This window comes from Anastrepha obliqua, chromosome 3, assembly GCF_027943255.1.
Source record: "Anastrepha obliqua isolate idAnaObli1 chromosome 3, idAnaObli1_1.0, whole genome shotgun sequence".
In the NCBI taxonomy this organism is placed as follows: domain Eukaryota; kingdom Metazoa; phylum Arthropoda; class Insecta; order Diptera; family Tephritidae; genus Anastrepha; species Anastrepha obliqua.
This window is the reverse complement of record NC_072894.1, coordinates 33,496,264-33,511,770: the sequence shown is the minus strand read 5'-3', so window position 1 is coordinate 33,511,770 and position 15,507 is coordinate 33,496,264. Positions and strand designations below refer to the sequence as shown.

The window sequence follows — 15,507 nt, the reverse complement described above, 5'->3', positions numbered from 1 at the left end:
TTCCATAGCTTATTTTTTAGTCAATACCAGCAGCACATCCTTCTCCACTTAATATCACAAGCAAACTGGTTCGGCACGTGGACAGTCATCGTATACATAGTAGCTGTTATGCTTAGCCTCCACTGTTATGAATTCTGTTGCTGTAACTGCTGCTGTTACGAATACTACTATGTAGCGCTAGACATTCCTGCCCCCATCACTGTCATGCCAATTCTAACAGCCCCACTAGCAACACAGCGACTCGAATTTGTCACAAGCACGATGTGTTGACGTGACACACAATTTATTTCTCACTCCCACCAACAACAATTTTGTGTGTACTTGTATGTGTAAATAAAGATAAATAAATTTATACATCAGCAACTTGAATTGTTGGTGATGTTATCGCGCTTTTCAATTACTGTTACAAATAATGTTGGCTGCTGCTATTACCACCACTAACCAACGACAACTTAACTGGCTGTTTGCTAAGAAAGCGAACGTAGGGAGCATGTGCGCCATCAAAACTCACACAAACACACACATACAAGCAGCAGAATTTCTCTATGTAGAATGTGTAACCTTAACCAATGTTGTTTCTGTTGTCAATAGGTACAAAGTTTTGTTGTTCGTACTATTGTTGTAGCTTTGATATGCACGTGCTTTTGTGTACCTATCGCATGTATGCGTTGAGCAGAAATGTATTGAGCACATCGCTTCCTTGGAGAAACCATACATATTCTAACACCACTCCTTTCGTATGTATTGGAATTTCGGTCTTGGCCAATCATTGTCGGCTTGGTATCGAATGGTAAGAAGTCACAAAATGTTTTTGGGGTATGAAATATTGATCTTAAGCGGGGTAGTATGCATAAAAGCTTTGTTTCGCAAAATGAGTATTGTAATGAAAGGAAAGTTTATAAAAAACTAATGAATAATGAATATTTTAGCACTTAGGATAAATAAGGATAAATAATAAATAAAGTGAGTCTTTGAATTAACAAAAATTGTATGCAAATATTCGTCTATGAAAATTTTAGTAGCTATGTAGAAAAATAGCATTACTCCAGGAAAATTATAGGCGTTCATTAATTTATTGAAGCATCTTTAGTATATTAAAATACATATATGTACATATGTTATATGATATGTATGTATATAAAATAACTTATATAGACGTTTACAAGTATGCAAGTATACATATGCAACTAAGCATTAAACAAAATTAAAGTGGATGATTAAGAAATGAATTTTCTGATCCGAATGGATTGGTGCGTGACTATCATTCAGTTAGCTCGGGCTTGAAATCCATTAGGAACACAAAACACCAAATGATAGAAACAGTTTTTTCTAATAGCTGTCACCCCTCGGCAGGAAATAGCAAACCTCCGAGTATATTTCTGGCATGAAAGAACTTCTCATAAGAAACCAGCTGCCCTTCGGAGTCGGCTTAAAACTATATATAAACCATTTATGAAAAAACCTCAGGACGCACATAACAAGCGCCTTACAAAGGCTAAGCACCAGACAAAGTGTATATGCGCCAATTATAATTATTACATTATTTTTTCTTTTCCTCCAAACTTAAACTAATTTAATGGTGAATTTTTTTTTACTCCTATCATGTTAACTTTATTAATAGAAATAATTTTAGATTTCAGAAAAATGTATTGTCGTACCTAAGCGAAAAATTTAATTTTCGTGTTTGACTTATATAGAGTACCACTGCTTTGGTTGTCCAGATTCTGCGTAAGATTTTTGGGCCTTTGCACGTTGGCACCGGCGAATATCGCAGGCGATGGAAGGATGAGCTGTATGAGCTTTACTACGACATATCCCAGTGAATAAAGATCTAGCGGCTACGTTGCTGGGTCATGTCGTCCGAATGGATACAAACGCCCGGCTCTGAAAGTATTCGATGCGGTACCAGCTGCCAGTGAAAGCTTGGTGACATTCGGTTCTGTGGAAGCGAAGTTATTGCGTCGAAAGTGTCAGTATATTTGTGTCATCGGCAAAAAAATGAGTTTCGAACAAAGAGCTAATATCAAATTTTATTTTAAAATAGGTAATACCTTTACTGCAACATTTGAATTGATGAAAAAAGTTTATGGCGATGATTGTCTATCTCGTGCCAGAGCTCTTGGGTGGTTTACAGATTCAGATACGATTGTGAGGACATAAATGACAATGAAAATATGGGCCGCCCAAAATCAGTAATCACCGAAAATTCCATCGAAATTGTTCGTAAATTTATTAAAAATGAACCGAAATCATCGATGAAATTCATGGAATCGGAGTTGAATATCTCAAAAAAATCGACTTATCGCATTTTAACTGATCATTTGGGCTTACGAAAGGTCTGTGCACGTTTCAATCCGCACAAATTAACTGAATACCAAAAATTGATCAGAATTCAACTTCCGAAAGACCTCATTAAAGTGGAGAGAAAAGGCGAGAACTTCCGTTGCAACATTGTAACTGGTGATGAAACGTGGTGTTTCCAACTTGAAACTGAAACGAAGCGTCAAAGTGGCGAATGGAAGTCCACAGACGAGCCACCACTCAAAAAACTCGCTTGGAGAAGTCAAAAACACTCTTTCGAAAAGCTCTTAGATCGCGCAAACAGCGTAGCGATGCCAGAGGGGACTAGTTTAAGTAAATAAACTCAAAGGTATCAGAACAAAGCTCCTGTCATTTCTATTTTAGCTAAGTCTTGTTTATTTTGGACTTAGCCTTGTACATTCATATGTAAATGCCTTATTCCAGGCGCGTAACCACAATTTTTCGTATAAAATCCTCTCAACGTTCTGAATAAATGATTTACTAAGGCGAGAAAAAACATTTTTTTAATGAAAGGAAATTAAGTCCAAATCACAATGGAACATTTATTTTCATGTGAATAAAACAACTAAATATAATTTGATTCCGTCTCGTACTTTGTATCGTAGAAGTTTGAGTCTCTATGGATATAAAGATGAGTTGCTCCATTTAACCTGTTTTTTGACAACCTGCTTCTTCCCATATGACTGAGGTCAAATATTTCCCTTTCGCTTTCATATCAAATTTCACTTAAGACAAAAATACACTTTTATCCGGAAGTAATGTCTTTGAAGAGGGGTGTCACCTATATACAAATGAATTCAGTCAAATTTTTGAACGAGTTTCCAACTACTTGAAAAAATTAGCTAATGCAAATACTTTACCTTTTTTCACACTTCTCCCTGGCTCAAACGTTATAATTTGGGACGAAATAAATGACGAAAATATTTCATAACCTTATTCAATGGTGATTTTGTGTTTGAAAAATGTCGAGTATAAAACATTAAAAAACAAAAACCAAGTTACTTTTGTTGATAAATGACAATTGACTTTACACAGCTTATCATTATGTTATTTACGTTTTTATTGTAAATATACAAAATTATATTCTTTAATGAATATGCGTTGTATGATGGACAACATGCATTCTGGTAAATTTTAACTTAACCTCAAGGTTAGGCTTTATCACTTTTTAAAATTAAATTGAATTCCCATCCCATTCCCGTTTTTGCGTTTATTCTCATATTCAGTTTCCCCCTCTATTGTCATTTGCAAGAGTTACCACACTTAAAGTCCGATTAGGCTACGTATACGACGTGACACCAAGCACCAATGCAATTTTAGACGCATTACATGCTCAATTAGTACATTGACCAAAAGCTGATAATGGTGAAATGTAATTCCTAAACAATGTTGTATCTGTAGTAGGTGTATTAATGAACTCAGCGCAAGCATCAAGCGTGTAAGCTACAAACCGCTCTATTAAGAGTTTATTGTTTCATTTTCCTGACATACTTGTTCATATTTCTAAGAGAATTAAATGATAATGTGTGGAGTTATAAGCCCTTCTCTGACTTTAACGGGTTGTTGTACACCGGGTGGAGCATTTTTGCACTACTACTATCATTTTAGTGATAGTTAAAATAAGAATTTCATGATCACTGAAAATTTAGTGATAGTGAAACATTTCAACCTTTAACTGGCCGGTACAGTGAAATCAGGTCTTAACGGTGCATACAGCACTGGTTTTTACGTATTTTGAGGTAACAATTAATTTAAACGAATTTTTGAAGATAAAAATTATTTAAAAAATGTTCAGTGTTGGAAAGAGTTAACAGCCTTGATTGCTGTCTGACTATTAGTAATAATAAAGGGTTTTTCAATAAGGGCGTGGAGATGTTGAAATAGAATAAAATGGCGTCTGCTGTGTGGCACGTAGCGCCGTCCTGCTGGAACCACATGTCGTCTAGGTCCATATGGTTTAATATGGGCCATAAGAAATTGGAAGGGCCACCACGTCTACCGAAAAATGGGCGCAATGCGCGCAACGTTTGCGTTAATGAACACTCATTTTGATAATAAAGTTTTATCATTTGAACGTGCTGTTCAATCGTGTAACTTGCCCTGATGATTTGGCATAAACAACTGAATAATAAACAAAAGATTTGACAGGTGTCACTAAAACAAATTGGCTGCCACAGGGCCAATTGAAAACCCCTATAGTTATGCTTCTGTTGTTGTAGTCGCATTCAAGGTTAATAGTGAGGGTATCTTTCTATTGCGTAGATTAGCGCTTCGGAGTATTTTTTCCCTAATCCGCAGACACCTACCCCTACACCTTCCTCGGTCAGGGATCCATCCGTATATCATATTATCATATTCTAGTTTATCTTGTTGGTTTTAGATAAACCTACTCAAGTATTTTTATTGCCCAGTTAAGACTTGAAATTTTTAACAAACTGTAGCACCATGACCCATAGTATGATGCTGACTCCAACACCGTCGACTCTGAGCGGAGGAAAAATGACACAGGCAGTCAAACGCCTACTTGGAACTTCTCTGTCTACGATGAAATGAGGAGGAGAGGGATTGTTTTTTGTTGGTACACCACCATGACGTAGCAAACGACGATCGCAAAAAAAAACAAAAAAAAACAAAAAGTCAAAATAGTGCCATGGCATTCGATCTAAGGGGTTAATTCAATAAGAATATCGAACTTCTGAATTTGAATGCCTGCACGAACGTTAGGTATGGTAACAAAAAAGTATCAAAAACCAACACAAATTCTGAGCCACTTTAAAATGGCAAAACATTATTATAATTTTTTTAATTTATATAATCATTTTTTAATAATTGTTATAAAAATCAAAACAAAAATTCAATAAAAACAAATAACTAGACAAAAGTTTTCTATATGTCGCACTGCCATTATTGTGAACTTAACTTAATTTATAGTGAAACGTGATAACAGAATCAGAATCTAAATTTTTCAGTTTAAATACATATATTTAATAAATTTAAGGCCCAAGCACGTAGCTTTTGATTTCCATAACTAAGTTGCTTAAAACACTTAAATGTTTTTAAGAAGGTAACAAGTCTCTCCAGTGGAGCATTTTGGATATTTCCCAGGCCTTCAAAGAAATAATCGCCAAGATATTTTTCACTCTCTTATTGATAATTTGTTTACACCTGACCTCAGTTATCGGTTATCTAATCTCTTTTATATACAAATCTAATCTTTACTAATGAGTTGTTGCAAAGCAATTCACGTATTGCCTGTTTAAAATTTTTATTTTGAATTTTTTAACTGATTTTCTAACAAAAATAAAATGGTTTGGTTATTACGTGTTCAGAGATAGCCTTCCTATGTGTACAAGAATAGTAAAATGTTCCTTAGCAATAAATCAGCAATTTAAATAATATATAACCTTAACCCTTTCGGACCTATTGGGACACATACGTCCCAGCAAAAGCTTTCTTTCAACTATAGTCTAAATTTTCTATTAAAACTCATTGAAAACTGTCCCGTCTGGTATAGTGAGGTTTATGTAACGGTTCTGTGTCTTTTTATGCTAAAATAGTAAACAGACGCCTCTCCGTTTGCTTCTAAACGTGACTGTGCTTGAATCAACTTCTATTTTCTTGTGAATATTCGATTTTTTCAGTGAAAATAAGTGTAAAATATAGTAAATTTTACTAAAACTAAGTTCGAATTGGATCACCGTAATTGGGTAAGTTAATTAATGTAGCATTATTTCAGTTTCTAAGTCTTATTTCGATTATTTTTATTTATGGGATCTATGTGTCCCGTTAGGTTTAGGTTATTTATTGGTACAAATATGTTTCCCTTTTAGAACTTGTCGACATTCTCTAACCTTTCGAAATTTTTAACATGATTACTATAATATCTGAATGAAATATAATTTCACTTAATTTTTTTTTTTTCAAAATAAACGAAATACAGTATTTTAGTTGATACGAAACATCCAAGTTATTATTTGGTATTTATTTATTAATTAGTATGATATAGAGACCTAAAGGGACTTAAAGGTCCCGCTCAACACACATAGTGGGACACATATATCCTACCCACCCGCCCCAAAGTAGGAAAAAATTTACTACTTTTGCGGACAGCCGTAATTTAGCATACAAAAATTTACACTTTTTCTTAGATAGTACGATAGTGGCATTCATCGAAATTAATAGTAATCTTAATTTTTTTGTTTCAGATCATTAGAAAGCTTACAATCATGACAAGTTTAGCACGCCATGTTTTTGGATCCCATTTCAACGGCTTATAAAATTTTCAGTTGGCTTTTTTTTTTTGTATTGTTAAAAGATTAATAAATGTCTGGTAAAAAAATGGAGTGTAAAAATATTTTTCGTTTTTTATTTATAGCACCGCAAAAACACCTAAAATTCACTCCTCTACATTATAATACCCCCTTAACTTATTTTTTCAAAATTCAAGTTTCATTTATCGCATTTTCTTTATTAGAAATCTAGTAAAAAAAAAAAAAACAAATATTATATTAATCTTGAGTGAATACTCTGACGCTTTTAATACTGTTAATAAGCAGTCGTAAAAGAAAGAGAAATAGCATACGAGCATACGAGCCATGTACATTTGTAAATATATTATATATTAACGTGTAAAATATTTCGAATTTTTTGAGAAAATTAAAATACTTCGAAATAACCAGCAGCTAAGAATTTCGTGTTTTCCGTTTACCTTTGTCAGCTCCCTAGCAGATTTGATTGGATAATGAAAGAATTATGTTGCACTAATAATACGCAAGCCATGTCCAATGCGACGGCAACATGTTGCGGCAACATTTTGGAATGTATTGGTTGACGCTCTTGGTGATTTTAATATGTTTGTTCATACTTATATATTATTGCCTGTTTTTTTTTTTTACTTGTATAAGCGCATGCGTGCTATGTGTGGAATCTCTTTGAAGCTGTAACATTAATATTTCGTTTATAAGAAATGTAAAAGGATGAAACACATACATACGAGTACATGCTAACAAATATTATCCACTTTTTTTGTATTAAAATGTAGCTGCCCTGACTACAAAATATTAAAAAAGCTAAAAATCGAGCAATGGCTATTGGTAGAAAGGTTAGGTTAGGTTAGGTTAGATTATGGTGGTAGTGCGACCAACTCACTTAGACCTTACAGGTTCCTTGTGATACAACTGTGCGATACGGGAACCTTATTTATTTTTCTTCGCGAAACTATTTTGGGGCTTTATGAAGCGTAGAATTGGTTCCACTCGACGCCGGACAGCGCTGTAAGAGAAATGAAAAGAAAACCTGCTCTGATTTTACCTGAGACTGTACAATAGCAAAGGAAGTGCTCAACTGCGTCTTCCTCTTCTACATCTCTACAATTTACATGGGATTGCCTTCGAAATAGCCAATGACCGGTTATACAAGCTACGACCCTCGAGATATTTTCTCTTAAAAGGCATATCTTCAGTAGTCTTTATTTGCGGCCACAGTAGTCTACCTGCTACGCATGTACCTTCATCTCTCCATGACCTATTGACCTCTTCAATAATGTTGCTTTTGATTATTAGTTTGTTCGTGGACATAGGTATTCCAGTGGTACTTTTATCACTAATCACTTGAAGAGTAGTACCTTTCCCAGTTAGCTCATCGGATTTCAATTCCCCTTAATATCTCTGTGCCCCGGAACTCAAATTAGGCTGATCTTGAATATGGCACTAACATTATTTAGGGCTCCCAGCTTTCCTGTGCATCCATTGATCTTAGTATAGCCGCATTGGTTGATTTGAGGGCCGCCTGGCTATCCGAGAATATATTTATTGTAATTTTTGTTAAGACATGCGTATTTAGATACGTAGCCTCTTATTTTATAGCTAGAACTTCTGTCCGATAAACGCTGCAGTAGTCCGATAGGCAAACGGATAGTTCCAGTCCTAATTCCATCGAAAATATTCCATAGCCATCCCTATTGTCTAGCTTGAAACCATTTGTATACAATATAAATTTATGGGAGGGCTGAGTATTTGTGGGATATGAAAGGTGACTAATTTGCGGTGGTGTTAGACGCTCTATGCTGCTGATGAAGTTCATCAGATTTTTGATATTAAGACCTGCCATGTCAGCTGGCGCAGAAAAGAAGTATTCTTAGCAGCTAAGGAACAGGTGCTGAGATGATTCCACCTCTTCCTCCATACAGCTGACGCAAAAAGGACTCGATGTAATTCCGAGTCTCACTGCAAGTATACCCCGCGGATAGTGCCCCGTGAGGATGCCAACAAAATTTGAGAACTGAGATTTTGTCATGCTCAGAATATCCCTTGAACGCCTCCAATCCAAACGTGGTCAGAAAGATTTCGCGACCTTACACGTTCGGGTACTTGCCCAACGCTCGCTGAGTTGGTGCAGAGCTCATCCTTTCAAGAATAGAGCGCAGGTTCTCAAGGGGATCCCGATCCTCCCCTTTCGCGGGCACACTACCTCACAGGTCCCTTGTCTGGCCAGCTTGTCGTCTTCGCCGTTTTCTGCAATGTCACTATGACCAGGTAAACAGATTTTGATGGGGAGCTCTTTGCACAATACTTCTCCTCCAACCCTACCGTCCAACTTTGTGCCATCCATGAACAGGTTAACCAGGCCCCAGGTTTGCTACTAAGTAATCCGTATCTTGTTTTGGCTATTCCGAACGAGCAAAACAGAGGCGTGGCCAAGCAACCGTTTTTTTTATGGCGCCTTCTTTTTAAATCTAAGCGCCGAGGCGATAGTCACGTGCTTCCAAACAAGATTTAGTAGAGACAAGTTGGTTAGCACTTCCAACGCTTTGTTTGGGGTAGTCCTTAAAGCGCCAAAGGTGCATACAAAAGCTCTTCTGTGGACAAGTTAGTGATGTGAAGAATACTCGTAAAACCCGTGCAAGTCGCTCAAGAACAGCCGAAAATATTGCTGATGCTTTCTATTTCAATTCAACCGGGCTATTCGGGTCATGTTCTTCGATTTCGATGTAACTCAAATATGTTGCTCTCTGGTCAAAATAATGAGACACCTAATTTTTTGTTCGCCCGAAAAAAATTTTTTCAAGAGTTATCGCCAATTTTGTTTTTCGGCTCAAAATCGATTTTTTTTCATTATATAAGAAAATTTTTTTTAATTACTCATAACTTAGTCAAAAATAAGCCGATTTGAATGATTCTGGGTTCAAAATAATCGTAATTACTTACACGAGTGACTTCATGCAGAAACAATTGCAAAAAAGAAGTTGAAAATGTTTTATTTTGCAAAAAACAAAAAGTGCGAAACAGGGTTTTTACTCAAAAATTCATTACTCAAAAACAACTCATTTCAGCTACTAGGCATTCAGCTCAATTAAAGTTTGAGATGTCCTTTTGTTTTGGAAAAAGTTATCAAAAAAAAAATACACTCTTTGAAATATTGAATTTCGAAAAAATTTCATTTTTTTTCTTTTTTGCTGAATAAAAAATTTTCAACTACTTTTTTGCAATTGTTTCTACATTAAGTCGCTCCTGTAAGTAATGACGATCATTTTGAACCCAGAATTATTAAAATCGGTTCATTTTTGACAGAGTTATGAGCATTAAAAAAAATTCTTATATAATGAAAAAAAATCGATTTTGAGCCGAAGAACAAAATTGCCGATAAATCTTGAAAAAAAACTTTTTCGGGCGAACAAAAAAATTAGGTGTCTCATTATTTTGACCAGAGAGCAACATATTTGAGTTACATCGAAATCGAAGAACATGACCCGAATAGCCCGGTTGAATTGAAATGGAAAGCATCTGCTGTTGTAGCCGAAAGTGTTGAAGAAAACCCAGGTTTGTCCATGTTCGAAATGAAGCTGGAGCAACAGTTACGGTGAATGGATTGCGCTAATAATAATAAGCGCCTCTTATTGGAAAACACCTTAATTTGAGTTTTCATAACTATTTCTTAATGCAATATCTGCTTTTAGAATTAAACTGTTACCCACATAGTTAAACATTGTTTCACAATTTCTTTTTTTTTCTGACCTTTAGAAGGCTTTATCAAAAAATAATGTTCTTTTACAATCCAACATTAAAAATCAAACGGCAGTCTTTGACAATTTCAGCACCATAATTGGATCTCTGGGATTTTTCAATTTCTTTTGCTTGCTTGAAGCTCTCGAGGTCTTACAAAAACACCAAATATATATATAAAAATTCATACCAAGGGTTTTATCTAGAAAGTCTATTTAAAAACCGTGAAATTGTGATGAAAATTTGGTGAAATTTTTCTAATTTTTGTATAAAGTCTTAAACTTTGATTTGTATGTCTCGTTAGACAATAAGTTAATAATAAAAAGAAACAGCAAACAAAAAATGAAAAGAAAAATAGTCGTAGCTGGTCAAAATGTTGGGGTGCTATGTATAGGTTTGGCGCGGACTGTGTGCATGAAGCCTGTAAGATAAGAAAGCTTTTGAATTTGTAACCTCAATAGTAGAATAGCAGAACAGCTGATTTGTTTTTGGTTTTTTTCATTCGTTGCGGTGATATAAATGTGAAATTGATATATTTTTGTTTTAATTGTTTTGTTGTTTCTCTGGTTAACAAAATAAAATGCATGTAAATGTTGTAGTTGCTCTAGTGGCTTCCCCTTGTAATATATTGCCTTGTTTATTCCCTTATAAAAATGTACTTACATTACTTATATTTGCATTAAAAACCAACTAAAACTGCCTCGAATATATAATAAAGTGTTTAAACGCTTAAAAACCTAGTCGTCACGCTCCTTTAGCGCCACTTGCCAACCACTCGAAGATCTCAAAACAATTTTCACTTCTAAACGCAACTCCTCGCCAAATGGCAAGACTTCATAGGCCAACAACAGTTGGGCAATCACAGATTTCATCAGCAACATGGTGTACCTTTGTGCCACACAGTGTCGTGGACCAATGCCCCAAGCAAGCATTTCGCTATTTTGGATGGGCATGGTCATGCTATAGCGTTCCGGCCAAAAGCGTTCAGGATCAGTGAAGCTGGTTGATTGGCGAAGCATATCGAAAATATTTATATAAACCTCCGATTCAGCAGGTAGCACCCCGTCATTGAGCTGCGAATGGGCTAAAATTGGAAATTAATTGCAAAATCGCGTATTTAATAATATTAAAACAAAAACAAAAAACGAAACTCTTACTGTAATTGAAATTATGCTTCAGATCACGCGCAATTATCGGCTGTGGTGGATAGAGTCTTAACGTCTCATTGATTACGCATTCCAAATATTTCAGCTTCATCAAATTTTCTATTGTATACTCATGGGCCGTTCCCTTGGGCCATACGCCCAGCAACTCCTCGAGCACCTTTTGTTGCACGCTAGGATGTCGCGAAATCATCACAAGCATAAATGAAATTGCCGCAGGTGTTAGCAGGCATCCTTGAAAAATGAATGTATTCAGTTCATCACAAATCTCTGCATCGCTCAGGGCCTGGCCCGCAATATTAGCTGCAAGCAGCATTTTCAAAAGTGTGTCACGTCGCTGCGCCTGTGTGTCGTTGCATGACTCATTCACTTGGATTGTGTAGGCCATCCCGTTTGACTTATCAAACGTAGTAGCTGTGGCTGCGCGTTGCTCAGCAATCAGTCCATTGTTTATGCGATTAATTGTCTTCAAAAGGCGCTGCTGACGCCGCTTCTTCAACGGGCACAGAATACTATAGATTGTGGAGTTTGCAGAGTGTAAGCTGAGAAAACGAGCTGGGAAGAGATCGATGAGTCTGAAAGTAGCAAAATTTTATTATGCAATATCTTCATTTCTTTCTTGTTGTATTGTTTTTGCTTATATATATGTTACTTGATCGCTTGAAACAACTTACGCCAACACAGTTTGAGCATACTTCCGCTGCGCTGACTTCACCTGCTCTTGCTGTGCTCTTCTCTCCATGCCCAACACTGTCGCAAGCAGCACATCAAGTACGGCTCGCTCCACATACGGCTGTATATCGAAGCTATTTTTGCCATCGCATTCTGCGCGTAGTCGATCGATCAGCAAATTCGCTTGCGCTGCAAAAACCTCTGCGAAATCTGCTAATATCTCCGGCCGCAGCGCGTACGAAATCAGTTGACGGCGCTGTCGCCACTCTTCATCATTTCGTCTTAGCAAACCAACACCGTACACCGGTTGCAACAGATTGTTGTAGCCTGTATTCAAATGATCTGGGCTGTGTAGAAGCTGCGTGACAAACTCGTAGTCGGCAGAGAGTATGAAGAGACGATCGAAAGCCCAGCAGTGCGAGAGAGTGCCGAATTTGTTGAGATAATCGCGCGACTTGGAGAGGAAATCTGTGAAATTTTCACTTGAGTTCATTAAATAATAAAAAATTAAATATAGGAGTGTGCATATAAACATAAAAATATTTCGGAATCAACTGAAATAATGGGAGGTATCAATTCCACTTAAAATTTATTAGATTTTTTCCTTAGTTTGCCGCACAGAAATCTTAGTAAAATGACCGAATTTGAAACGTGATATATTTAATCATTGAATGCGATTCCATTTTCAGAAACGACAAAAAACGATTTTTTGCTTCATAAAATGTTTGATATAAAACTCAAATCGGTGATGCGCCGTCATCCACCCTTCTCTCAAATGGGCGGGGTAAATTAAAATGTACCGATTTGGAGGCACTAATGTTAACTGTAGGATGTAAATTGGTATTTTTTAAGAGCCTGTGGACTTAAAATGATAATACAAAACAAAACTATTGTTGGAATGAATATTTTTTTAATTAAAATCCGGTAGATAGTTTCATGACATTTATTTATTTTAGTATGATATCTGGCATAGGTATGCCCGCCGTGGCTACGAATTACGTGATCCATTTGTCCCATCAGTCCGACTTTCGACTACATTTTTCAATAAAATCCATATGGTGTCAATGATGGCTTGAATATATCAATAAATCGATGGTCAAGCGCTCTGTATGGCAAGTTGCGCCGTTTTCTTCAAATCAAATTTGGTCGATGTTTAGCTGATTAAAGTTTGGTAACAAAAATTCAGTCAGCATGACTCGATAGCTCTTGCAATTCACCGCACCACCAGCTCCATCCTTATTTCGAAAGAAATATGGGACAATGATGCCGCCAGTGCTCTATGAACTTCGCGAATAGACATTTTTTTTTGGCAAAGTACCTTTCCACAATTTGGAAGCGGAGATCTGATATTAAGCGTCGACATAGTTTGGCATTCTCAGCTGTCAAACCATAGTTCTCGTGCAGCTAAAAAAGTCATCAGTTACTTAAACTGGCAATTTTGCCTTTAGATTTACCTCTCATTGCATCAACGCTTTTGTCCCCGATATCCAAGTCGCGTTTTTAACAGACTCAATTTGATAAGTAAAAACAAAGTGGAATCGCGTATAGATCTATGAAAACGCGCGTTTACCTTTGCAATTAATTAAAAATTTGCATTTATTCTGTGGGCGGCTTATATTTGCGACATAATTAGGAATTTAAAGGTATATTACTGTCTTTGTAAACACTTAATTACTTTTAAGTTTTCTATGCATTAACATTTTGTCGTCCTTTAAAGTGGATACGTTTTTTTATGTCAAAAGGTATTTATGACAGAGTGCAAAATCATGGTAAAGAGTAAAAATAAAGCTGTATATGAAAACTCGCCCTTACTCTTAGCTTTTCAACGAATTAATAGTTTATCAGTCAGTATCGTTCGGTTATTTTATGTTTACATTGTCGGCGTAAAATTGGCGCATGCCCTATCAAAATATTGCTATTCCTCTCTCTCTTTCTAAATATTGCAAATCTCTCTCTGTTTATTTCGGACATTGTACAGTCATCTCTTTAGGCACTTTGCGGAGGCAAGTACTACCAATTTCGAAATATAATGTATCCGCCAAAAAATATTTGGCATAATAGTCTATTTGGCTAAAGAGCGTAAATCCCAGTAACGAACTTTTTTGTTGTAAAATCGCACTTACTTTTCCCTTCTCAGTGATCCAAACATTTTCATCTACCCATTTTATAGACGTGTACATTTTTTATGAAAAAGGGTTTTTGTTTTATTATATTCTCTATGTAGCACTTCAACACTCAAACAAACTAATTTATGTAGTAGCACGTAAACTTATTGGCTTAATGAAAAACTCACTTTTGGGCGTAAGCAGCAAGAACTTATGCACTGATCCAATTAGCGGCAATGCAAATGGGCCACTGAGATTAGTGATCAGCGCACGTTTTCTACGTGTCTTGTAATAATTTACGGCTGAGATGATCGTCAGCGAGATAAATATGCAAATCACGATCATTGCAACACGCCAAACCAGCAATACAACCGAAATTTTACAACACTAGCAAAAGATACACACTGAAGCTACACCGCAATCAAGTGCAAGCTGATGCGGCCAACAAAAGACTGTGAGACCTACGCGCACGATCAGCTTCACTTCATCCATAAGCACAATAGTTGTCGCAATGCTGCTCCAACACTTCAATTATTTCTGCTGCTACTCTGCACCGCAATTTTTGTCGTGCAACCGTATCCATCTGCTCTTCTCGTGGTGGACGCACATTCTCCGCATCACAGTTTAACTCAAATTTCATATTTCTTTAGGTAATAAAATCTTTACTATGAATACTCGAACTGTATAAAGCATTCAATAGAGGTTGGATATTTACGTGAAAAGTCACTTGTTTGGCTGATGCGCGTCTTAACAATACCACTAACTGTCTGTGTTTATTTTGGTCGGCTCGTTTTGTTTATTTGTTGAACCTCCGATTGCGATCGCAGCTTAGCGGTAATGAGTGTGAAAGTGTTAGCGTGATGCCGAGCGTGCAAGTGAGATAACTACAAGTGTTATACAGTTACGAGTCTCTTGAGTACGGAGCGCAAGTCAAGTTTGGTTTTTACGGCCAAAAAGCAAGTGAATGAATGAATAACAACTTTAGTTAGGCCAGCTTTAGCAACACCAACAACAGCTCATGTATCACTTAGCGCTAATTTACGGAAGTGGACTTCGCAAGCGTAAAAGCGGAGCGCAAAGCTCGTATATACTACAAGTTTACGAACCAAAAACATTTGATGACATTTTAACCCGCTTCAAGTCAACGCGGGTACCTGAACTTACTTGCAAGTTCAAGCGGAAACAAACTTTGTGTACCCAGCGCTTAGTCATTATCACAACAAACAAAACAGAGTTCAATTTCAG

The 15,507-nt window shown here is 36.4% G+C and overlaps 1 protein-coding gene across 1 annotated transcript; it reads right to left on the bottom strand.

Annotated features, from left to right (window-relative positions):
• Nucleotides 1–10,942: 10,942 nt before the first annotated feature.
• Nucleotides 10,943–14,966, bottom strand: LOC129241077 (probable cytochrome P450 316a1). Its single transcript, XM_054877230.1, has 4 exons — nucleotides 14,451–14,966; nucleotides 12,160–12,625; nucleotides 11,480–12,060; nucleotides 10,943–11,406 (listed from the first exon to the last, which is right to left on the bottom strand). The coding sequence occupies exons 1-4, from the start codon at nucleotides 14,605–14,607 to the stop codon at nucleotides 11,060–11,062; spliced, it is 1,551 nt and encodes a 516-aa protein (XP_054733205.1). The 5' UTR covers nucleotides 14,608–14,966; the 3' UTR covers nucleotides 10,943–11,059.
• Nucleotides 14,967–15,507: the final 541 nt, after the last annotated feature.

What these genes read in the sequence shown, in the direction of transcription:
- LOC129241077 (XM_054877230.1), bottom strand. Translation starts at nt 14,607, where the DNA reads ATGATCGTGATTTGCATATTTATCTCGCTGACGATCATCTCAGCCGTA. An exon ending in CTTGCTGCTTACGCCCAAAA is followed by an intron (nt 12,626 to 14,450) that starts GTGAGTTTTTCA and finishes AAAATTTCACAG; the next exon opens with ATTTCCTCTCCAAGTCGCGC. An exon ending in TATGCTCAAACTGTGTTGGC is followed by an intron (nt 12,061 to 12,159) that starts GTAAGTTGTTTC and finishes TGCTACTTTCAG; the next exon opens with ACTCATCGATCTCTTCCCAG.